General features: G+C 39.1%; 1 protein-coding gene across 6 annotated transcripts in view; it reads left to right on the top strand.

The window, feature by feature from the left end:
* CPEB3 (cytoplasmic polyadenylation element binding protein 3) overlaps positions 1-26,209 on the top strand; it is a 218,800-nt gene that overhangs the window by 48,013 nt on the left and 144,578 nt on the right. For 2 of the 6 annotated variants that reach the window (XM_064269571.1, XM_064269572.1), the window contains exon 1: positions 5,677-7,330. In XM_064269571.1, coding sequence (XP_064125641.1) covers positions 6,275-7,330 — 1,056 coding nt within the window. In that variant the 5' untranslated portion in view covers positions 5,677-6,274. Of the gene's footprint in view, positions 1-5,676; positions 7,331-26,209 lie in introns of those variants that run through there. The other 4 variants (XM_023546923.2, XM_023546926.2, XM_023546924.2 and 1 more) reach the window with 3 other exon arrangements.

The following is a 26,209-nucleotide window of genomic DNA, read 5'->3' on the forward strand; positions in this document are numbered from 1 at the left end:
AAAAAACAATCATTTTACCCACTGCAGTGTTACTTTTTTTTTATATAAATCATGTGACTATACATGTATCAGTGTTTCTGGATTTGCTATTCTGTTCCGTTTGCCTGTTTGCTTATCCTTGTGCCAGTAAACACACAGTCTAATTACTATGGCTTTATGATAGGTCTCGATATCTGCTAGTGCAAGTCCTCTAGTTCCCCCCCCACCCCCTCAAGATTGCCTTTGCTACTCTTCGCACTTCACATATAAATGTAATTTTAATTAAATATTTTTTGAATACCTACTTATTATGTGCCAGGCACAGTGTTAGGTGCTAGGGATATAGCAGTCAGTAAGACAGACTGGTTCTTTGCTTACAGTTGGGAGAAAAAGCTTGCTCACCTAGAGTGAGATGAGAAGAGGGCCTAATATAGAACTCTGAGGAACTCAATAATATTTAAAGTCAGTTAGCAATGATGACAGAGAGAGCAACCTCAAATGTAAGAAAACCAGGAAAGGATAGCATGAAGGAACCTGAGGGAAGAAGGGATTTCCAGTTTTTTTTATGGTTAGTTATGTCAATGTCACTGCAAGGTCATACAAGATAAAGACTGACAGAGCTTCCTTTGGACTTAGCTCAGAGTGGCTCTTAGTGACCTTGGAGATACAGTTTCTAGGCAGAGGTGAGGTGTATGTTTTTATTAGATTGTAAACTCTTAGATGGGAACAAAGTTCCTTGTCAATTAGTGCTTAATAAATGTTATTTCATGATGATAATCAAATGATCTACATGCTGCTGAGCATCATAAGGGCCAAAATGTTTTTCTATTTTAAGCTATTCCCCTTTATATCCATTCTTGCAGCTGATGGAAAAGTAATTGCTCTTCCAAATGGAGAATAATACTTACTCAAAGCTTGGCTGTTTTAGAAAATAAACTATGCTTCTTCCATCTTTCCTTTATTCATTCATTTTTATCCATTCATTCATCAAGCATTTATGAATCACCCACCAACTACACAGGACTCTTATAGGCACCATGCTAGAGATGTAAGTAGGGAAGAAAAGGAAGGAGACCCAGAAAGGATTTATTTGACCCATGCGTATGTCCAAGAGTTAACTCTGCAAACTTTGTTTGCAGTCGTCAGTGACTACCCAAAATGGGTATATAGTTACCCGTCTGTGACCTGAAGACATAATTTCGGAAAATGTACCTTTTCTGGTTAAATAAAAAAACAAGATTTCAGTAGAGAAGGGCTTTGTTTTGTTGGAGGTCCTCCTGTAATTTGTTGTTTGCTTGGTCTTTATAACTTTGTATTTATATTTGAGTTATTTTGTTTTTAGATTTGAGTGCTCATTTTAGAAAAGGAAGGGCAGAGATTACTTCAGTTTCAAATACAATAAAATTCCATTAAACATAGGCGGTATTAGTTATCATGTATCAAGGATCAGGACCAAAGTTTTTCTTTCTTCATTGTGCAGATTATTAGTAGAGCTGCACTTGGGCACCAGATGAATTAATGAATGCCCAATCGAACCATTTTCAAGCATACCTGAGTAACTTAAAATTTTTTATTTTACCAATAAAATCTTAACATAACCAGTTGCTATGGAGTTGATTTTGACTCATGGCTTCCCCATGTGTGTCAGAGTAGAACTGTGCTTCATAATGCTTTCAACAGCTGATTTTTCAGAAGTAGATCACCATCATCCCAGGCATGACTGGGTGGACTCACACCTTTAACATTCTGGTTAGTAGCCAAGCTTGATAACCATTTGTACCACTCAGGGAACCCTTAAGATACTGATATACATATACATCTTAATATACTAATATTTTTTCCTCCATTTTTACTGTTATAAAAATAGAGGTAACACAACATTTGCTAATTTAACATTTTTCATGTATACAGTTCGGTGAAACCATAACATACAAATCTTATATAAATTTCAAATTATTAAAAAAATCTTTTTTTTAAGCAATCTTTGTAAGGATTTTACAAAGGGACTTTTTCTACTTAGTTGGAGTACTTGAAAATGTAGTATAAGTTTGGTAAGTCAGAGAAGTCTTCAGGGATAAGATTAACCTTGAGTTGATCCTTGCAGCCTTTGGAATGCGTAAGGTTAGTATAGCAGCATAACAGAAATGAAGCTTTCTTGAGGAAGGTAGAGGAAGAGAAAAAATGGGAAATATAGGGTAAGGTCACAGTAGGAGTAAGTAACCATTAGTTCTTTTACACAGAGCTTTTGGCAGATTCATTCAATTTATTTTTTTCCTTTTGAACTATCAATTTCAGGTTTTTCCTTGGAAATAACTAGAAACAAAGATGACCAAAATGTTGCAAATTAGTGTCCTCTGGAAATACTTTAGTTCAAATTGATGAAGAAGGTAAATAGGAAATTAAGACAGTTTTAAATGATGCTTAAGATTTTCAGTTCCAAGTTCAATCAGCATAGTCGTCAACTGATATTTACTCTGAACCCTTTGGGTGAATGGCATTGAACCAAATCCCACAAGAAATATGTTCTGCCTGCCTGAGCAAACCCAGAGTTGAACTTTTTTTTTTTTTTTTTTATATATATAGATAATAACAGTTGATGTTAGTATGTTGTGAGGTTCCAGCTTTGGAATCATGAGGTTAAGATAAGAAAAACTTACCAAAAAAATATTTTATGGAAACTATCTAATTTTTGTCTTGAGTAAAGAAGTCACTGTCCTATGCAGTGAAACACTAAACATATCAAATTATTATTTAATATTCCACTAAATAGTATTTGTTTTTTAGAAAGAGATGTATTTGATTGATCATTGTATGAGGTGCGTTGATTCACAGTTATCAGGTAGAATCTTAAATGATTTGTGTCGCCATTGAAAATTCAAATACAAAGAAATCTTGGTGGATAAGTTGTAAAAAAAATTTGTGACAGTTCTATTTTTAACTGTCCTGTAAGATTAATATCACATTTAATATGAATGCATTTTTCATTCTATATTAAAAATGTTTCTTTTAAGTATGGTTGGATTTTAGGTATTTATATTTCCTCAGTGGTCCTCGCTTCCTTGCTTTGCCCTGCCCACCCCAATCTCTGTAGCTCTAGTAGGGCTGCTATTGCTGGCTACCCAGGCATTACCATTTTGATACCATTTAAGGTAGCTCTGCTGGATGTCTTTATTCTGAGTCTTACAATCCAGTTTCTCTTTTAACCACGCTTTCTAAATTAACTTGACAAACCAGTTTATTTTTTCCCCTTTTCATTTCAACAACTCGTGATTTAGACTGGTTAGGAGGATATAATGTAATCCGGGTTCAACTTCTTCCCCTTGGACTCTGTATTTTCGAGGCTTCCTCCTTTCTTGGCTGAACGTGCTGAAGTCAGGCAGAGTACCTTGTGAAGGACTTCAGCCCCCACAGTTCCCTGTGTGCGCATGCCCTCTCTTCTTACAGTTGTCAAAGTGCTTTTGCCAGAGCGGTCACATAATCAACCTGAAAGAAGAAAATAAATACTGTACACTTTTTAATTTCATCGATCCTTAAAAACTGGACACTCAAAGGTAACTGCTATTAAGAATGCATTAATCGAAATTAGGTTATTGCATGTAAAGGAAGATCTATTGTGTGTGATGGGGGAGGGGAAAGAGGTATCTATTTCTGGGACTTTGCTGTAAATAAGCAAAAAAAAAAAAAAAGCTATACAGGCAATAACTGAGAAACGTTGCATATTTACTTTGTAAATGTTCTCTTAATCCACTGCTTGCCTTTTGTTTAAAAGGGCCTTATTTGTTATAGGTGGGTCTTGACCTTGACAGTGAATTTATTCAGAAAGTGAAATTTGTATGTTTAAGGAGTGTTGAGAAGATAAATGGGTGTTCCTGGTATGATAAATATTCTTAAATTTAAAAGTATATTAATATTAATTACAGCCCTTATAAAATGTTCCGAGTCTAGCTTACTTTTTGGCTTTTTTGTATACTACATTGATTTTTTTCACCAAGACCATGTAATTTAAACTGAAGGCATTAACAAAAAGCATTGATACAAGCAATCTGAAAAGCTGGGTGATATTAAAATTATAATCAAATGCATATTTCAGCCATGATGATATGGCTATTGTAAAAGACAATTCTGGCCCACTGGAAGCAACTCAAATCCCAGATTATAATGGTTTACTGCAGTACTGCTTAAACCAAGTATAAAGACATCTCTTTTTATGACCATCACCTTTGGCAGCAATAGAACTTTGTGCTGTGTGAATCCAAGCTTTGCTTGCCTCTTTGTGTCATATTTTACAGTACTGATCCAAGTCATTGTTTTAGACCAAGGGAACTGAGGAACATAAAAGCATCCTAAGCAGGTTTTTTGGTAGTAGCTGGCAATTTGTGATGTATATCCTAATGGACTTTTTTGGGGGGGGTGGTGGGGGAGGGAAGGCAGAAGAATGAGGAGTGGAGAGTAAGGTGGCCCACTGTTTTGTCTGTGGCTGAAACTTTAAAATGAAAGAGATCAGTTAACCGTTTTAAAGCTAGTCTTTAATAAAACAGTAAACTGCTTTTAATTTTGTTTCTTGGTCTGATATCATTTCCAAATAAAAGCAGTAGGATCTCCACTTTCAATACATATATTTTACAACAGTTATTATCATAAGCATGGCCAGAGGCAGAGCTTCTGCGTATCTGAATGCCCTTTCACAACGTCCCGAGAAAGCTCCTTCTCCAAATATCTGAGTTAATTAAGCAACTGTATTAAATATATTAGCTTTGTTGCAATTATACTGAATCATGTCTAAAAATAATTATATTTAGTCATATGCTCCTTTAACATTTCAAATATACTTGTTTTCAGAGTCTTAGCACTATAATCATATATTTAAAACAATGAACATGTTCTAAGGGACATACTAACTCAGTGATAACTACATGTATGGAAATCTACTGGTTTTGATTACTATTTCCATCCTTTAATAAGAACACAGGCTGTATAGCAGAGGTGAATATAGCCTTTCTATGCAAAATGGAAAATACCATACACTCCTTATATGGCTAAATAAAGCAGTGTTGGCAATGCACTATAATTACAAAGTATGAGAATTCAGGGTTTTGTACTATGCTATTTTTAACACTTTTGCTAGCATATGGTAATTCAAGGTCTTCAAATCCTAATCTTTCACTGCAAATTCTAGTGATAAGAGAATGGATTCTAAATTTGCCAAAGTCTTGTGACAAAGGCAGCAGCAGGAGGATTCAAAAACGAAAATCTGGCAACCCCAGAATTATCTTGACTGTTTACTTAAATCTCAGAGGGATTTTTTAAGCACCCCATGTCACAGTCACACACACACACACACACACACACACACACACACACACACACACACACACACACACACACACACACACACACACACACACACACACACAGTCTCTCGCGCTCTCTTTTTTTGACCTCAAACCTAACGAGGAGCATTTCTCCACTCTGCGGAGTAATTCTCAAGCCCCTGTGGAGACCTGAAGCACCAGAAGCCAAGAAATCTCTTGTGCGGAAGAATTGGAGATGAGAGAATTGGAGAATAAGGAGAAAAACCATAAACCTTAGAGTAACACGAAGCAAGCACTTCCAAACGTTTCAGGAAGTTTTTACCTCTTTAAAAACGGTCTTTTTTTTTTTTTTTTTTAATTTCCCCTAACAAAATGGAGTAGCTGAAGCTACAGGGAGACCAGAGAATGATTGTGCAGCTGAGTCCTCCTAACAAATGCCAAGGATTGTCCCCCTTGTGGTTCGCTGCAACTAAATGAAACAATTATCAAAGCAAGAAGGCAGCTTCTAATCAAGAGGGATAACATTGCTGTTTCCTTAAAGTGCTGGAGCCGAAGGGGGAAGAAAGGGTCGGTGTGTGCGGTGTCTTTTTAACCTTGATGAAGGACGCAGCAGTATTTATTGACGTATGCAAATAACTGGGGGAGGGTGGTGCTTGGGAAAAAACAGGAACCAGAATCAGTTTCTCATTGCAGGGTGAACACTCTGAGTTCCGGTGAAGGGAAAAGAGACGTGGCGAAATTGCCGTCTTTCTGTCTTATAAGCACATCTCTCACTAATACAGAAAAGGAACCAAGACACCAGAAAGGGTGAAGACGCTATCAGAGTATTTTTAGAGATCTAGCGCGAACCCCATCCCCTCATCTCCCCCAGCCCGAACTGTTCTTCTAAATGGGAGATTATGGATTTGCCTTGCAATTGGCTAGTAGTGGTGGCACTGGATTTTCGCAAGTAAAACACCCGCCTGCTTCAGCGAGGGGCGTTAATGATCACATTGACAATAACGCGTCTCTTTTTTCCCGTTTCAGCTGCCCAAACCATGCAGGATGATTTACTGATGGACAAAAGCAAAACCCAGCCCCAGCCCCAGCAGCAGCGGCAGCAGCAGCAGCCCCAGCCCGAGCCCAGCGCAGCCGAAGTCCCATCCACGCCCCTCTCTTCAGAGACCCCCAAGCCGGAGGACAGCAGCGCAGTGCCGGCCCTCAGCCCTGCCGCGGCCCCGCCGGCCCCCAACGGCCCCGAGAAGATGCAGATGGAATCGCCGCTCCTGCCGGGCTTGAGTTTCCACCAGCCCCCTCAGCAGCCGCCGCCGCCGCCTCAGGAGCCCGCGGCTCCGGGCGCGTCGCTGTCGCCGTCCTTCGGCAGCACCTGGTCCACAGGCACCACGAACGCGGTGGAAGACAGCTTCTTCCAGGGGATCACCCCAGTCAACGGGACCATGCTCTTCCAGAACTTCCCGCACCACGTCAACCCAGTCTTCGGAGGCACCTTCTCCCCGCAGATCGGGCTGGCGCAGACCCAGCACCACCAGCAGCCGCCGCCGCCGCCCGCGCCGCAGCCGGCACAGCCTGCGCAGCCCCCGCAGCCGCAGCCCCCGCAGCAGCGTCGGTCGCCGGCCAGCCCCAGCCAGGCGCCCTACGCTCAGAGGAGCGCCGCCGCGGCGTATGGTCACCAGCCCATCATGACCAGCAAGCCGTCCTCGTCCTCGGCCGCCGCGGCCGCCGCAGCTGCCGCCGCCGCCTCGTCCGCGTCGTCCAGCTGGAGCACGCACCAGAGCGTGAACGCGGCCTGGAGCGCGCCGTCCAACCCGTGGGGCGGCCTGCAGGCTGGCCGGGACCCTCGCCGGGCGGTCGGCGTGGGCGTGGGCGTGGGCGTCGGGGTGCCTTCGCCGCTCAACCCCATCTCACCGCTCAAAAAGCCCTTCTCCAGCAATGTGATCGCGCCGCCCAAGTTCCCCCGCGCGGCTCCGCTCACCTCCAAGTCCTGGATGGAGGATAACGCTTTTCGGACCGATAATGGGAACAGTCTGTTGCCATTTCAGGTAATGTGTGAGTGCACCCACCCCCGCCTTCCTCCTGCCCAGCTCCATTTGACCCTTCTTCCCTGTCCTTTAATCTTCCGCAGGTTTTTGTTCTTTAAAAAAAAAGTAGCGATGTCCCGGTCTTCGCCTCGTTCCAGAGTCTCCCGGTCACTGGGGCTGTTGAACTCCTGGGGCCGGGGGCGGGGAACAATGTGACTGCTGGAGGAACCCTGTTAGTGCTACCTGGTGGGAAAGAAAGGGGCCTTTTCTTTTAGGTTATTTCTCCTTCACCGTGCTTGGGCCTCTTATTTTGACCTTCTTTGACAAGTAAAGCTGCAAGTGTGTGGCAGGGTGCCGACATAGTCTCAGGATGAATAGGCTGAGATTCCTATCGTTTTTAAGTAGCTACACATTTCAGGTTATGCAATCCCCGGGCTCAGGGTGCTGCCTGAAAACTGTCCACTCCCAAATTAGCCTGGCTTTATTATTACAGAGGTTAACATCCTTTGAGTGGTGCTGTTTCAGACAGTTGCATATGCTCAATTAAACTAATGTGAACACATGTGTTTATGTCTCACTAAGGTGCTGAAATCATTAATAGCAATCAGCATATTGCCCCTGCCGGGAAAATTATGAGTGTGAGATTCCAGTAAACACCGGCACTCTGTAAGGAACCCCGGTGCGAGAGTGGAAATTCTAGGGAGGTACCCCTGTCTGTGTTAGAAAGGACTTAGAAGTTGTTTGGTTTTTTAGCAGAGGAAAGAGACAATAGGACACGACCTTCAGAGCCATATTGCCATGGAGTCTATTTGCTAGCTAGCACTGAAATATTTAAAGCTGCAGTGTCCTTCACCAGTTGGGTTATTTAAGAAGACAATGCGGATCAATTACGCCATTTGAAACTGGGCAAAGTGAAAGTCTTGCAACTTTAATGAAAAATGAGCCTTGTGTTTTGGTGTTAAATGCCAATGAAAAACCCAGGAAGTGTCCCAGACAAAAAGGTTGAAAGGAGAGTGTCCTTAAATCTATTCTTGTTTTCTGATCCAGCTCAGGCCACAGCAGTTGGCAGTGTCATGGATACCGTGGATCTGAAAGGGGTGGTGAGGGTGAGTGTTCACTGGGGGCTTTTGCTCTCAGGCAGACACACCCTTCACTTAGAAATTGACTTGTCTGTTAGCTTCTAGGCTCAGTGAAAAAGAAAGGGTGAAAGGAAGGAGATGGAGAGCCTTGGACGAGACCCAGTTTGAATTGTCAAGGAAGTGAATCAGATCCTTTGACCTGCATTGAAAGATGGCAGAGCTGACAATTGGACAGAGGTGGTTTAAAGAGACAGGTGCAGTTGGAGCCGTCATTGTGTTGATCTTTACATTTCAGACATTTAGGGTGACTCGCATTCGTGAAGGAGGAGATGGGGTTATTGAGAAGCATGTGACTCTTCAGGCCACAGTAAGGGTCTTTAACCTTACTGGTTCAGAGGGATCCACAAAACCCCTAGAGTGTGTGTATGTGAGTTTTTAATGGGAGAGAATCTATAACCTCATGAAATGTTCACAGGGGTTCTTCAGGCATAGAAGATTTCAATATTAAGGTGTATTTGAAGGTCGTGTATTTTAATAAAATTAAGAGACTGCAAAATGGGGTTAGTTTGGTAGGTAGAGAAAAGTAGGAATCTGCTTTCTGGAATTTCTCTGTGTGCTTCATTTTGGAGGAGGTAGGGCAGTGTGAGTCTATATTTGGCAGGAGAGCCCCTGTCTTTTTGACAGTCCCTTTTTTTATTCTGATGCTCCCTATGCAGGTTCAGCCTAAGAGAATAATCTAAAATCTGGTAGAGAGGTTTGAGGATTAAAAGCTGATTGTGTAGACACATCTAGCTCTCTTTTTCTAGGCGTTGAATACTAGCTTTTGATTACTTATCCCCTGAAATGGGAACTGGGGAAAGGGTAAATCTCCAGAATTTTCCCAAATAGTAGTGTGGGAATTGCCTGTTTCTCAGCAAACCATTTGCCAAGGATGCTAATGAGTGGACTTAATTGAGTATGGACTCCTGTTCTTTCATCCCTGGTGGTGCTATTGAGTAGGTAAAAATGGCCAAAAGATTTGTAGGAGGAGAGGTTTGATTGAAAACTGAGCATTTTGTATTTGGCCACAGGAAGAATTGCATGCACTTTATGTCCTTTTTCTTCTTACTTAAAATGGAGCTCTGGTGTTTTGAAGCAATATTAGAACCAGAGAAGGAGTAACCTTGTTATGCTTTGGCTTAAACTGTATCAAGGATGTTTAAAAACAAAAACACCTTGAGTGTTTTGCATGTTTGTGCATTTACTTAAATAATTTTTCTAAAAAAAAAAAAAATACAAACCAAACCCACTGTCATCAAGTTGATTGCAACTCTTAGTGACTCTGTAGGACAGAGTAGAACTGCCACATAGGGTTTCTAAGGCTGTAATCTTTACCAAAGCTGATTGCCACATCTTTCTCCTGTGGAGTGGCTGGCGGGTTCAAACCGTTAACCTTTCGGTTAGCAGCTGAGCACTTAACCACTGTGCCACGAGGGCTTCTTCAGGAAGAAAATATCTTAATTAGCCCTAATGCTTTTCCTTTTCTTAAATTCATTTATTTTGGCAGATGTGCCTTTTTTTTTTCCTTTAAATTGAAGAGTTTATTTCATAGAATACTGACTTTATTTTTTATTTCACATACTTCGAGCTAAAAGAGGCTTTCAACAGGTCGACTGTATTTTTTCTTAACATTTTAAAAAATCTATGCACCCCTTACAATGCTGCTTAACTCTTTTTTGCCAGTTTCTACTGGCACAATAGATTTTTTTGAGCTCACTTCTGTGGTTTATGTTGCAAAAGCAATAACTATATTTGAATGTGGTTTTTCAAACTGCACATACTTCCTTACTACCCCTTCCTAATTCTAGTAAGGTTGAGTGTTTCCCTGGGTTGGAGTGGCTGCTTCCTTAGGAATTACTTGTATCTAAAAGTCACTTCATTTGTATAAATAAGGAAACTGAGGTCCGGAGAGGTAGAGTGCTTTAACTCAGGGTTGAGAGCTCTGGCTAATTTTGTCTGTATGTAGCCTTAACTTCCCTGTAGTGCTAGCGATGTCAGGTAGAATTCATTTTGAGTCAGGTTCTCTTTGGACTGTATTCAAAAAGTCTTAGTGATGGAACTATCTAGTGAGGTTCTCCATCTGACTGATGCCTCCCAATGATGTACCTCCCACCAAGACAGCTCAAGAACAGTGAGGCACTCCATCAGAGGAATTATTCATATGAATCATTCTGTATTTGTATAAAACAGAAAAGCCTAGATATGGGAAAGGACTAGAGCAGAGATGGTTTCTGTATGGAGTGAATTTGGGCTGGAATAGCATGGTTGTTCCGAGACATAGTTAGACGGGACCTAAGGGACTTTTTAGAGCATTTATTCCAGACCACTCTTCTCATTTTACAGTGGAGGAAATAAAAGGCCTAATATGTGAAGTGACTTGCCCCAGCTTATGTGGGTAGTTTCTGTCAGAGCAGGCTTTGAAGGCAGATTGCCTAGGTATAAATCCCAACTTTTCCAGTTACTGGCTTCATAATCTGGAACAAATTATGTAAACACTCTGACCCTCAGCTTCTTCATCTGTAAAATGGAAATAATAATAGTTCTTTGCCTCTTAAAATTTCAAATGAAAAACTGCATATAAAGTGCTTAGCACAGGGCCTGGCCCGTGGTAAAACTTCCTTAAATGTTGGATTAAGATAACTGCTGTTCTTTTTTTCTGTTTGAAGGTACCCTCAAGATCTTGCAGAGGGTATCATAGGATAAATTACTAGCATGTAATACAGTGCAGCCTAAATAGCCGCAGACTAATGTGTAACATCATTTACTCTCAGGATCTTGCAGAGCCTCTGGTCACAGTAATGAGGTAGTAATCCCAACATTTACTATGTTACAGGCCCTGTGCTAAGTACTTTAACATGGAGTTTCTCATTGGAACTCCTTTGAGCCAGAGGACTATTATTCTCCTCATTATACTGATAAAGAAATTGAAGGTCAACACATTTACATTATTTGCTCAAGATCACACAGTCAGTACCTGGCAGAGTTGGGATTTGAACTCAGGCAGTCTGCCCCCGGACTATACTACTTCCAGGCCATTAGTGAACATTACAGTGTAGATGTTGGTGACTGGGATACACATGCAGTTGACCTTATGGTATATCCTGGCAGTTATATTTTAAATAAATTTTATATTTATCAAAATGGAGGAAGGAAAATAGTGACCATACATGTCACCACTTAGATTCAGCAGTTGCCAATATTTTTCCCTATGTATTTACTTGTTAGGCATTTTTGAAAATTGTTTTTGAAAAAATATTTTGGAATTATCTTCTTCTTTCTGTGTCTGCATCTCTCCCTTTATCCTCTCTCTCTTCCCCCACTACCTAGCTGAGAATGATTATATAGTAAATTTTGTATTTCCTGGTATATGTCTAGTTAAATGTAATTTTGCTGGCAGATTGTCTGTAACAGAGGAAGAGGAAGAAATCTCCTGCATTAATTAATGGGGATATAAGTTATTTTAAAAATAAATATACATGCTTATAAATTTTGAGGAAACATACAATAATTTTCAAGCAGTCTATGTGCCTTTTTTTTAAAACCACCTTTTCAGGAAAAAATATAAATCATCTAATTTATGCTTGCTTTTGAATACAGATAGTATGACCTAGATTTAAAATTGGAGACTCTTCTCTAGTTGGTTTCTTAACTACTACTGTAATGCAAAACCACTTAAGGTCCACCCAACCCCACAAACTGTTTCAGAACCTATTATGAATGGTTAATGTGAATGCCGGCAAAGCCACATTATCTACGTTCTATTTAAAAGACAGGTTGGTTAGGAAATATTAGGTTTTCTGTGCTACCGAAAATATTAATCTAATAACATAAATTGTATGCTTCAAAACTGCTTTTTGAAAAGTGGTTAGCTTTATATAAACTCTTCATGACCTTGCAGTGAGTTGATATAAAAGTATACCCTCAGAAATGTAATGCTTTTCGATATTCTCTGACAAGACACTATTTTTCTACTTAAGTAGTTTTCCCCATTGGTTGGCCTATTTTGCTACCTTTTAAAGGGCTGCTCAAGGCATAATGCTTGTCCAGTTGTATCTGGTTGCCATTTCTCAGGTGATTTTGTGTTATGATCTGCAGGTATCAAAAGATTATGCTTTGCCTACTGCAATTGAAAAGTTTGATGAAGCATGTGGGTTCTACAGAGGAAAGAGAATTAGATGAATGGGAACATATGGTGGTGAACAGCCCACAAAGCTTGGAATGAGAGAGGCACTGGTTGATACCCTAGTCTATCACTGGCAATTGGGGTCAAGTCACTTACCCAGTGATTCTTTTTCCTGATCTGCAAAAATGAAGAGCGCGAGCCCAGCCTCTAGGTTTCTTTTCTGAGAGAATGTGTACCAAGCGTTTTGAAAATTAGATGATGTTCTAGGAATACTGTAAGGGCTTTTAGGTGCGTGCTTAACTATCGTGATTGTAGTCAGAGCTAGAGAAAGCAAGAAGAAAATTAATATTGGGGGGGAGGTTTAAATTTCACACTACCTGTGGTTTGTAACTCTCAGATCAAACTAATTACTATATGTGTGAATGATTCTTCAAGCCCTCTCGTGAGGCTGTCTCTCTTTACTTTCATCTTGTTGGTGTGAACAGAGATCTTTTGTGATTTTCATAAGTTAATTTTTTTTGGTAAATAACAGTTATGAGGATTAAAAAGTACAGAACATAGAATTTTATTGTGTTCTTTAGTTTCTCTTTAATAGAGGAAATAATTTTTGTTACTATCTAGTAGTCCTTTTTTTTAGTAGTCCAGTGTTAAACACTGGCTGATGGCATCCGGAAATAGAGAGGGTCTAGACAGAAGTATCTAGCAGGGATGGAAGAGCAATGAAAGGCTCTTTGTATAGTATTATGAGGGCTACCTACCCTATAAAGCCAGGCATGGTGCTCTGAGGGCTTAGGGAGTCTAGATGTAAGTCACAAGAATGATGTAGATTTGTGACTGCCTCTTTCTGCCTACGATTGACTCACTAATGCAAGTCTAAGAATTTTCCTTGCTTTGTGAACATTTTAATTGGTGATGGGAGAAATATTCAAATTATTAATTTCCTGACTTTTGTAAATGTTAATTGTGGTAGTTCTGGAGCTACCAAGGCTCTAATCTAAAGCACTTACCACTGCTTCTCTGGAGGCCAAGCCTGATTCTGTAGGGGCCAGTGTGGCTGTCAGAGATAGAATTCAGGTTAGAGTCCTGGGTTTGATTCTTGAGGGTTGCAGAAATACAGCCACAGGTTTAAGGGGGGCTTTTTCCTGGAGAGGTTACTGTGCTTGGCAGCAGTAGATTCAGAAGGAATTTTCCCTAATTCACAAGACTGTGTAAGTATTAATAAAAAGGCTGAGGCCCTTGCTTGGTATCCAGGGTCCCCTGTATTTGTTAGCTGCATTTGTTTTGAGAAGGACATCAAAATAATACAATACCCGGAAGCTGAAGTACATGGACTGTGATTGCAAGCAAAGATGCCAAAAGAAACTTAATGATGTAAATCCCATTCCCTCGATCGGGGAATTCTGTAATAGTTATGGGGTTAATGAATTTTCCACAACTAGTCTGTATACCACCGTATGGATGACTTGTTCTGTGGGGTGCAAATATCCCATTTCACCTGGGCTGTTACGCTTTCATTCTGCTACATTTACTTTTCATATCCTTTGCTGTTCTTTACAGGTGCTGGACATGTAAACTTCTTAAGGTTAAGCCATTCTAATATTTGCATTTTGACTTAAAATAGAAAAGTACTACCCACTCCCGCTGCCATCGAGTCAATTCCAACACATAGTGAGCCTATAGGACAGAGTAGAACTGCCCCATAGAGTTTCCAAGGATGTAAATCTTTACAGAAGCAGACTTGCCACAGCTTTCTCCCAAGGAGTGGCTGGTAGGTTCGAACCGCCGACCTGACTAGCAGCCAAACGTTTTAACCATTGTACCACCAGAGCTCTTAGGAAGGTACCAGTGAATTACAATAATGCAGTAGGTTAAAATCTTGGAATAAAGCTTGCTCTTCTCGCCTCAGAAGCACTGTTATGTAATTCTCAAAATTAATAAATATTACGATATAAATCCTTGTTGGCAGACCTCAGAGGAAGAAACAGCAGTGGGCACCAAGCATCCTTTATGTCATTTGAAGTGATCATAGAATTAATGTACATGATGGGAAGAAAACATTTTGTGTTCATTTTGTATGCTTAAGACTGTTGTTGTGTAGCCAAATAACTTCATTCCTCAAGAGTTCAAACTCATTTCAGGGTCAAGTGCAGTGGTTAAGCACATGGCTGCTAACTGGCAGGTCAGCAGTTCAAACCCACCAGCCCCTCCATGGGAAGAAGCTTTGGCAGTTGGCTTTGGTAAAGATTACAGCCTTGGAAACCCTATGGGGCGGTTCTACTCTGTCCTATAGGGTCGCTATGAGTTGGAATTGACTGGCTCGCTGGCAACATGTTTTTTTTTTTTTTGGCATAGGCAACAAGCATCCCTGGTGGTGCAGTGGTTAAGTGCTTGGCTGCTAACTGAAAGGTCAGCAGTTTGAACCCACCAGTTGCTCCATGGGAGAAAGATGTGGCAGCCTGCTTCCGTAGAGATTACAGCCTTGGAAACCCTATGGGTCAGTTCTACTCTGTCCTGTAGGGTTGCTATGAGCCAGAATCAACCCCTTGGCAACAGGTTTGGTTTTGGTTTAGTCAGGCAGCAGAGCAGGAATGGGAACTCAGATCTTTTGACTCCATGCCCAGTTCCATTACTCTGCACCTGCTTGCCTTGCCTCCTGTCTTGTCACGAACCATCTCTCAGTATGCCTTTGATGCTGCACTCTTTCCCCAGATCTTCCCTGATTCCCCACATCCTACACTGTCTTTATAGCACTTAGCAATATCTAAAATGAGCATATTTATTTTATGTTTTGTTTTCCACGCTGGATATAGGTTCCACTAGGGCCAGGATCTTTTCATGGCACTGTCACCAGAAGCTGCGATAATGCTTGGAATATTTTAGGAACATCATAAATATTTGTTGAGTGTGTAAAGATTTACGTTAACAAATGATTGACTAGGTATTTGTTGGTCGTTTCATGTAGCTAGCAATGTAAGAGTAGTTTGATTTTATAAACATTTATCTGGCTGCTATCAGGAGTCAGGCACTAGGGATTAAAGCTGAGCCATATCCTGTCCTCAGAGAGATCCCTGACATTTATTAAAATTTACAGGAACATGATATGTACAACAAAGAGTGCGTACTTGAGTCAGAGGAAAGAATGATTGAATTTGTCTGTAGTGGTTGGGAAAGCTCCATGAAAGCCTTCATCGTATAAAATAGTTTCAAAGTTTTTTCTGATTTTTGAAGTACTCTGTGTTCGCTATTAAAAACTTGAGGAGAAAAAAACCCGCAAAAGCATAAAGAAGGGAAAAACGCAATTGCCCGTAATTTCTATTACCTAGAGATAAATCCCGAAACCTGTTGCCGTCAAGTTGATTCCAACTCATAGCAACCCAGCGGGACAGAATTGAACTGTCCCATAGAATTTCCAAGGCTGTAGTCTTAATGGAACCTGGCTGCCATACCTGTTTCTATGGCTGGTGGGTTAGATGATGTAGGGTTTTGTGTAGCTTTGTTACCAATTAACTACTATTTGTAGGCAAGTGTGGAAACCTAACCATCATCTATTAACTTTGTTTTTATTGGCAAAAAGTCAGCTTAACTAAAGAGCATTTTGGAATACAATTTGTTTAAGATGTAAGACATCAAGACCTGGTCAGAACAAGTGACCAGACCTTTGCCAGTTCTGAACTCTTTTTCAGCATCATGTTCTACATATACCTAAGTTAAAACAGAAAAGCACTGGATTTTGTTTGTTTGTTTGCGGGTTGTTGGTGGTGGTTGTTTAATATGATAGTTTTAACAGATGCCCTTGTTGCCATAGTGCTCGTTCAAAGAGGAAAAGAAATCTGGAAGAAAAGAAAAAGTTTTATTATTTAAATCTATACAATGGCGTTATTAAAATAGTAGAAGATAATTTTAAAAATAGTTGCCATTAAGTTGCAAAAACACAATCTACATCTTTGAATATTTTACAGTGTGAATGAAGCTGCAGTTTTCATTATTTCAGTATTTTGCAGTGGTTGTCAAATTTAATTTTGTGTTTATTTTAAGCGAAGACAGACTTATAATTTTAGCATTTTAGAAGATTTGAGGGCTGGGTGGAGAGATTGATTCTATCGTATTTTGACCTTGAATTTGTCAATATTCCAAAGGCATGAGCTCATACGAAGTTAGCAAACCTATTCAGTTAACGTTTTAGAGCTTACCACCTACTGTCTGCTTATTTGCCAGTGCAGATGATTTTATTTGGCCTGTCAACTCTGGGGTAATCCAGAATATGAAATGTTATTCTAGAGTAGCTATTTTAAAGCGGGTGAATCATGGAAGTATAACCCAGGATTTTCATTTTAAAATGCAATGGGATATTTGATGTTCTTTAGACCTAGATTTTGTTGAAAATGAAACGTAGAGCAAGACTTATATATGAAATTGTAGCTTAATGTCAAAAATTCAAGATCTAGTAGTAGGGTAGGGAAGAAAGGAGGAAAAATCTCTTGATAGTGAATATATTCCTTTACATTGTGGAATATAATGGGGGACTGAAGCTGACAAGGGGTTGGAGCGACACATTCTATTAGAGGAACATAAATAATAGAGAATGTATTGAATACTGGGACGTCAAAGGACATTGAATGACGGTGAAGAACATTTCAGCGAAGAGGACAAAGCTAGGTAAAAGGATGCTTCAACTTTTGTTACAATAATTAAATATTCAAAAAGGCAGCCGTTTTAATACTGTCCAGAATGTTAAGCAATTGACCATTTTATGTTCCAATTTTATGTAAGCAAGCCATAGGCAAGCAAGCCGACATCAGAAATTTATATTAAGAAGTTTCTGCTAGAGAGTGTCATATGCAAGTTCAAAACTCAGCCTCTTAATCTCCTGTGGCATGATCATAATATTCATGATGCCCCTAAGATACTTCGTGTTTGTTCTAAATCATCAAAGAAAGAGACAGTGTGTTCAGCATAATTTGCATTGCTTATATTGTTAATAGTCTAGTCTGATGGCTTCTCACTGTAGCCAGGGTTATAAAAAGACATATAGGAAAAGTGTGTGTTATAGATCTGTGTTCTATAGAGAGAGCTGTAGAAATCATTCATGCCATGTAAAATTCTTAAATACTCTTCTATATATTATTATTATATTATAAATCTATGGAGATTCATGTATGTGTTATATGTGGCAATCCTGTTAACATAAATACTATGTTCTTGAACTCGTGTTGATTATTGTGGATTACACAAATTATCTGAATCCTATCCTCAGGAACTAACTCATGAAATAATATGAAAATAAATGCCAGATTGTGTGATGTGTTAATTGCCGTGAAAGGTCAAGGAAGGGCGAGAATAATTTGGTCTAGAATGGTAAAAAGTGATAGAGAGGGTCTCTGTAGCATCAATTTGTGGGATAGATGGGATTTGGCTAGCTGGAATAAGAATCCAAAATGAGGAAAGAAAAATGAGCTATAAGTGGGGCTACTGAGCAGACCTTCCTGATTCGAGCAGGAGACCTTTAGGATTTACCGGAAGATAAGGATGAATTTTTTTTTTTTTAAGGATGAATTGGTTGTTTGTTAGGATAAAGAAAAAAATTACTAGATTCCATTTGGTTTTACAAAGCATTTAAGATGTCTTTGTACATATTGCATTGCAAGATTACATAGATTAAAAGTACATGAGAAAAAAAACATAAAAAAATACATGAGAAAGATGAGATAAAGATAAAAGAAGGATAAGGATGCAAAATGGAGTTTAGAATTAGGCCTATGGTGCTTATCATGGTAGAGTTTTGAATGTCTGCCCTGGAAATGTGGATTTTGTGGGCAATGGGAGCCCTGAAGGATTGTAATCAGAGAGGTGGTATAATAAAAATATATGTTTAGAAAGACCAGGCAGGTGGATTGGAGAAGTTTGTGTGCCTGCTACAGTGCTGCCTAAGGGCAGGGAAGCTGGTGAGAGGGCTATGATCTTGGGCTTAGCACCTATCTGGGAAGATACAAGTGAGAAACCTTACAAAGGAAAATATTGTTAGGACTGTTGACTGGTGGAATAGAGGATATGGAGGAGTTAAAGATGTTAAGATGTTATGCTTAACACATTACTTTTAGTGTATTCTTTCGCCTTTCTCTTTCCTTTCATGGCTTTGCCCAGTTAAAACTTTTTTTAAATTCATTTTGGTTGTTGTTGAAAATACACACAGCAGAGCATACAACAAATCAGCAATTTCTGCATGCACAATTCAATGACATTACATTCTTTAAGTTATGCAACCATTCTCACCCTCCTTTTCTGAGTTGTTCTTCCTCCATTAACATAAACTCATTGCTCTCTGAGTTTCCTAGCTTATCTTTTGAGTTGTTGTTGGTTGTCATTTTGATCCCATGTAGATAGATCTTAAGAGAGCACAATGCTCAAAGCAGACATTTTTTATTAGCTAGGCTAAACTGTTGTTTGGTTTTAAGACTTCGGGAGATATTTTTGGTTTAAGGTTTGAAGATTATTTCAGGGCAGTAGTTTCAGAGGTTCATCCATTCTCCCTCACTCTACAAAGTCTGGATCCTATGAGAATCTGGAATTCTGTTTTGCATTTGTCCCCCTTTTGGTCAGGATTCTTATATAGACTCTTTGATCAAAATGTTCAGTAATGATGGCTGGGCAGCAGCCAGTTCTTCTGGTCTCATGGCAAAGGAGGCAGTTGTTCATGCCCCAGCTAAACCCAAAAGATACTGTGTTTCCCATACCATTCTCCGTAAAGGCTTGTATCCATTAACAAATTGAGGGAAGAGAGAAGATGGTCTTCCCGTTTTCTCTTTGATATTTCCAGTGCCCCAGGCTGCTGTCTTCTCTCTGGGACCTGTCATTTGAAGCCCAAGAAGTCAAAACTGTTGTTGTCTATTCTCATTCTTAAACTACTGAAAAGAATGTTCCCACTTCCTGAGTCTTTGTCCCCATTAGTACTATATGAATGTTATAATTTTAGGGAAATGCTGGTATAGGAAACCCAGAAAGGCAAGAAAAGCCTCTTTGGATCCTCTGCTTGGACAGTAAGTAAAGACAATTGAAAAAGATGGGAGATTTGTAGGGGGATTATACAGTCTTGGCCCCTGACTCACGGGGACCCCATGCGTAATGGAGTGGACTGTTGTGATCCGTAGGGTGTTCTAGGTTGAGTTATGGTACTGAGGGTCTATTTGAGTAAAAATGGGCAGCATGCATGTCATTACATGTGGGAAGGTATAACTGATATGAGATCAGGCCCTGGAAGTAAATGAGAGCATCTCTTTATGTTATAATATGCTGTATAAAAACCTCTATAGCTCTTATTCCAGAGAATTCACAGAAGGGTCCTACCTGTTTAACAATTCATGTTGGCCCATCATGGGTAGTATACTTGCACATAGGCTGGAGAACAGGATCTGTGCTTATAATTTTTGCATTAAAACACATACCTACATCTCTCTCACTTTTTTGCGTATTTATATACACATATACACGTACCCTGTGGAGACTGAGCAGGAGACATCTTGAGTGAACCATGGTAATGGTGGAGTAGTATCAGTGACCAAAAATTTAAAATTTCACTTTCATTTTGGAATACTATTTTGTCAGTAGTCATTTTTTTTTTCCAATGGGAAATAACATTTATTTAAAAAATACTATTGTAAATAATGCATTTAACAATCTTCACAAAATCGTGATGCTTGTATGATGGGAAAGTGTATGTCAAAATCATTCCACTGGATACTTTATGTATACTTTTATGTTACAAAAATACTCCCTTCATCATTTAATAGTCATTCTTAATTGTATTTCGTTAATATGAATTTCATTTGATTTCTTGAGCATTCATTGCTGGTTGAAAGAGACTTAAGAAGCATGCTGAGAATCAGAGTAATGCTGCCAAAGTTGCAAAATTGATTGTGTATCGTTATATTGATAAATAAGTCACTATGTTAATGTTCAGATGTCGTTGCAGTGGTATTTTGTTTATCAATGTATAGCTTACAAGTTGGGGAAAGATTTTTCATTCTGATGTTTTGTAGTTAGGTTTCTTTAAAGTTTGGCGTGTATGTGATGTCTTTGTTTATTAAGAAAAAATTCTTTTAGTCTAGTGATGTGGGGAACACCAGGAAAGTTGAAGGTGAATGGTTTAAGATACGTTTTGGTGGGATGGGTGACTGTTTTGGGGTAAGTCCAAAAGTTTGTGTGCCTGTGGAAATCAAAAAGAAGAAAACCTATTTATGTAGTTGCTTGAGATTAATATGTACAATAGCAAAAAGTTGAAAATCAAGTTGGATGTACGCTTTTCTGTTTAGTGACTTGGGGATAAATTTAGCTTTTCATAAATATGGCTTATTTAAGTAACTATAATTTCAGAGTTTAAATGTGGCCATTGATTGGAGTTAAAATGACAGGGTATAATTCACCCTGTACCAGGGACACTTGGTATGCTTCAGCTAATTTGCCACATTATAGTCAGCTTTAGGCTAGAAGGTTTACCTTAGACATTGTGCTTTAAAATGGTGCTCCACTGAGTCCTGAGACTAAAAAAAGTAGTTGAGATCGCCACGTTTGCTTTGTGTCTAACCTAAAACCCTACCCACTTCTGCTCTAAAGACGCAGTCAGTTGGATGTCAAATCATGAAAATAATAAGGGTTCTACCGTATTGAAGTTGAAAAACTTAGATAATTTCTAGGTTGTTCATAAGACTCAGAAGCCTTAATCAAGTTGATGTATTATACCTGTAGTTTCTAACTTTACCGTATGTTCTCATACCAGGGACCTTAGTGTCCACCTGATTTGCTTTTCCAAAATAAAGTAGATTGATACAGGTGCAGATTTTAATTTAGGTAATTTAGATCATTCCACCACCCATCTGTCAGCTTATCATACTGTGGTGGCTTGCATGTTGCCTATGGTGCTGGAAGCTATGCCACTGGTTTTTCAAATACCAGCATGGTCACCTATGGATAGGCTTTAGTGGAACTTCCAGACTGAGACATCTAGGAAGAAAAGCCTGGTGATCTGCTTCCAAAAATTAGCCAATGAAAACCTTATGGATTACAACAAAATATTGTCTGATATAGTCCTGCAAAATGAGCTCCCTAGGTTGAAAAACACTACACAATAGCCACAACAGTGAACTCAAACGTGCCAATGATTGTAAAGATGGCTCAGGACCAGGCAGCATTTCATTCTGTTTTATGTAAGATCACCATGAATTGGAGCCTCCTTGACAGCAACTAACAACAACAACAATTTAAATCACTAGACAGAACAACTTACATATAAGCTATGTTCTTCTAGTTGAACTTCGTTGTTTCTGTTTGTTAAACTTAATGCATCCTCAGTACAGCTTATTTCATTTTACAGCCCTTATTCATTGATGTTTTCAGAGAGAAACCTGTTGATCATACAAAGCTGGGTTTCTTAAACTTGCTGAGCAAGGGAGAGTAGCACCACTCTGACAGTCTCAAAAGTGTCCTAAAAGAGGGGGAAGTTAGGGTACTTAAATAAAATTTGGGGAGCCGAGATTAGTCATAGGGTGGTTTTAGGGCAGAAGTTACTAAGCACGGTTTGGCAGGGATTGGCCAGAATTTGTAAACTGGCCATGTTGCTGGAATAAGTTGGTGGTCTTAACTTTGGAACCATAGAGTTTCAACAAAAATTACTATTAAATCTATTTGTAACAGTACTGCCCAATAGAAATAGACTGTAAGCCACATAGGTAACTTAAAATTTCCTGGTAGTACATTTAAAAAATAAAAAAGAAATAGGTAAAATTAATTTTAGTAATATATTTTGTTAAACCCACTATATCCAAAATATGTCTTTTCAGTGTGTAACTAATATAAAAATTATTGAGGTATTTACATTTTTTTTTTTTTTTAATTCTAAGTCTCCGAAATCCAGTGTGTATTTTACACCTATAACACATCTCAGTTCGTTCTAGCAACGTTTCCAGAGCTCAGTAGCCACATGTGGGTAGCAGCTACCATACTGGACAGTGCAGGTATATAGTCTTATCTTGGAACACGTGGGTCTGTGTGAACTGATGTTTAAAACAATTTGGACTTCGATAGTGTCATGGATTGAATTGTGTCCCCCCAAAAATGTGTGTATAGTTTTGCTGGGCCATGATTTTCCAGTATTGTGTGGTTGTCCTCTATTTTGTCATAGTAATTTTGTGTTAAAGAAGATTAGGGTGGGATTGTAACACCCTTACCCAAGTCACATTCCTGATCCAATGTAAAGGGAGTTTCCTTGGGGTATACTCTGCACCGCCTTTTATCTCTCAAGAGATAAAAAGGAAAGGGAAGCAAGCAGAGAGTTGGGGACCTCATACCACCAAGAAAGCAGTGCCAGGAGCAGGGTGTGTCCTTTGGACCCAGGGTCCCTGTGCAGAGAAGCTCTTAGTCTGGGGGAACATTGATGAGAAGGCCAACAGAGAGAGAAAGCCTTCCCCCGGGAATTGACGCCCTGAATTTGGACTTTTAGCCTGCTTGACTGTGAGAAAATAAACTTTTCTTTGTTAAAGCCATCCACTTGTGGTATTTCTGTTATGGCAGCACTAGATGACTAAGACAGATAGTTTGTATTCCATGTCATGATTTGACACAGTTTATCTGTACTGCCAGTTAGACGGTATAGTTTTACAACTTGTGGTTTCTGTTTCATTTCTCACTTTTATGCATAAATCTGTGGACTTGCATTAGCATGCTGCTATTAATAAAACGTTGTATAGAGAGACACAATTTATAATTTACAAAGAGAATATAAGAGTTTTCTTGGATGCTTGCTATCTACCAGGCTAAGCTTTCACTTCCAGTAGATAAAATGTTTTATCAAATTTTGTAAAGCTATGGAGGATTTTTTAACAATAAAACAATTGTCCAAAAAAGGCTAAATGCCTATATTATGCAGACAGTTTTTATTAATTTTATGTGGTGCTTTCTTTACAGTTGACAAAGCACTTTTACATGTATTCTCATTTGTTATCTCCAAGGATATTTCTAGGTACTATCTTTGAGCTTTTATGTTTACATTTTAAATGAAATTTTTAAAAAGCATTTTATTATGTTTTGGATGAAAGTTTACAGAGTAGATTAGTTTCCATTCAACAATTTATACACATTTTGTTTCATGACATTAGTTGTAGTCCCCTCAACGTGACAGCTACCCATGCATGTCCTCCCTGAGTTCCGGTTTCCATTTGCCCATTCTCCCTGCCCCTTCCTGCCTTCTGAACTTTGTTTTTGGGCAGCTGCTTCCCTTTTGGTCTCGTATGGTTGATTGTTCTGAGGAGCACATTCCTCACGGGTGTTATTGTTCATATTATAGCGAAATCTTTTTATCTAAGGGTAGATGACCTGTCAGAAAAATCAAAGTTATTCATATGAAAAAGTATTTATACCCATTGAAATTTTGTTCATACCTTTTGTTTTTCCAGGTGACCATAAATTATTCAATAGTTTATGTAAAAAAAAATTACCCTTTAAATATGTGTGTGTGTTATTTCCCTCCTTTCTTTTGTGTTCTCCAGCAACTTTCCTATCCTCCATTATTTCCCAAAATAATTTCTGCCGATTTTTCATATATCTTATAAACATTCAGTTCCACGTAGTTGAATGCAATTTATTTGCCACTTGCTTCTTTTACAATTCCATAGGTGAATGCCTATAAAGCATGCCTAATTTTTACCTTGGTTCCTTATTACTTCTTAATGAAAACAGAATTGAGGTTAATTCAATACTTCCATATTGTAGTATATGGCCACCTCCACCTTCCTGCTTGATGACAGAAAGGAAAGATATTCATTTGTTTATTTAGTTAACACTTATTTAGTGCTTACTGGGTGCTACATATGGAGTCCCTGGATAGTGCCAGTGGTTAAGCATGCTTGGCTGCTAACTGGAAAGATTGGAGGTTTGAGTCTACCCAGAGGTGCCTTGGAAGGAAAGGCCTGGCAATCTACTTCTGAAAAATCAGCCATTGGAAGCCCTATGGAGCACGTGTAACGTACATGGGGTCGCTGTGAGTTGGAATCGACTAGACAGGAACTGGATACTGGTTTTATGTGCTACATAGTGTACTAAAGTGCTTTTACAAATATTATCTTTGTAACATCCACATAACATATTATTGTTATCTACATTTTTCGGGTAAGAAAACTGATTCATAGGGAGGCTAAGTAGCTTCTTTAGTTCTATTAAAATTTGATCATTTATGGTGTGCTGTTTAGTGTGTTTTTACTCTTACCAACTCCAGAACAGCAGAGTGTTATAGCTCTGGCTACCACTGGTCCATCCCAGTGAAAAGGCTATTTCATGTGTACAGTTGTACAAATAGTGAGGTCTGTCTGGTTTTTCCTTTTCATTTCTTCTTGGAGTCTCTCCTCTTTTTCTTCCTCAAATTGTGTCTTGAAATTCCCATTTTGAGCCTTTGCTTTTGGAGTATTGTATATACCCTATAGTCTCATTAAGTGAGACTTGTTTTTTCCTCTGCCTTCAAAAAGGCATAAAATATTCTGGTGATAGTCGGTACGTGGAAAAGAGTTTTATATAAAACCCATTGCTGTCGAGTCAATTCCGACTTATAGCCATCATATGGCAGGGTAGAACTGCTCCATAGGGTTTCAAAGGAGTGACTGGTAGATTCACATTGCTGACCTTTTGGTCAGCAGCTGAGCTCTTAACCACTGTACCACTGGGACTCCTTGTATATGTATATGTGTGTGTGTGTGTGTGTGTGTGTGTGTATATGCATTTACTTCATATATATAAATTTTTTTACATTGGTATGTCACTGTTTATGCAATAAATGTGCCCACAACATCTTTGATCTTGGGAATATAATTAATTTTTGTAAATTTAATCAGTTTATTAGCCTTTAAATATCTGTACCTTAAAAGGAGCACTGTACTATAATTGCTTTTCTAAAGAAAATTATTTGAGTTTTTTGCTTTAGTAAACTGTATCCACAAAATAAGATTTGCCACCCACATTGAAGCAAAACATCACGTTTTTTAGTCCTTTAATAAGTCTGGGGAAGACTTTCCTGGGAGAGAAATTATAAACAGAAAAGATGCTTCAGAATTATACATGCTTTTGCTTTCCTTGTTCCTGTGGAATTCAGTTTAATGAATAGGAAACAATAATTTGAGAAGGTGTATCTTTTTTCACAAATACACCCCACACCAGGATGAGTAAAAAAATAATGGTTAAACATTAACAGAAATTAGAGCTGTTAACTAGGAATGATTCTCAAACTAGAGGCAGAAGAGCAGAATGGTTTTAAGGCTCTGAATTGTCTGAGTTTGAATCCTGGCAGACACTGTGTGATATCTTTGTACCTCACTTTTCTCATTTGTAAAATGGAGATAATAATAGCATTTACCTCCATAGGCTTTTGTGAGGAAGAAATGAGATAAAACATATGTAAAGTGCTTAAAACAGGGCTAGGCACACAGCCAATAGTGATCCATTCTGCTATTATATAAGTCCAAGAGATTTTGATAGCTCTGTTGTTGGTTTGAAGGGGCCCTGGTGGCACAGTGGTTAAACACTTGGCTGCTAACTGAAAAGTCAGTGGTTCAAATCCACCAGCCGCTCCACAGGAGAAAGATGTGGCAGTCTGCTTCTGTAAAGATTTATAGCCTTGGAAACCCT

This window comes from Loxodonta africana, chromosome 16 (assembly GCF_030014295.1).
Source record: "Loxodonta africana isolate mLoxAfr1 chromosome 16, mLoxAfr1.hap2, whole genome shotgun sequence".
NCBI classification, from domain to species: domain Eukaryota; kingdom Metazoa; phylum Chordata; class Mammalia; order Proboscidea; family Elephantidae; genus Loxodonta; species Loxodonta africana.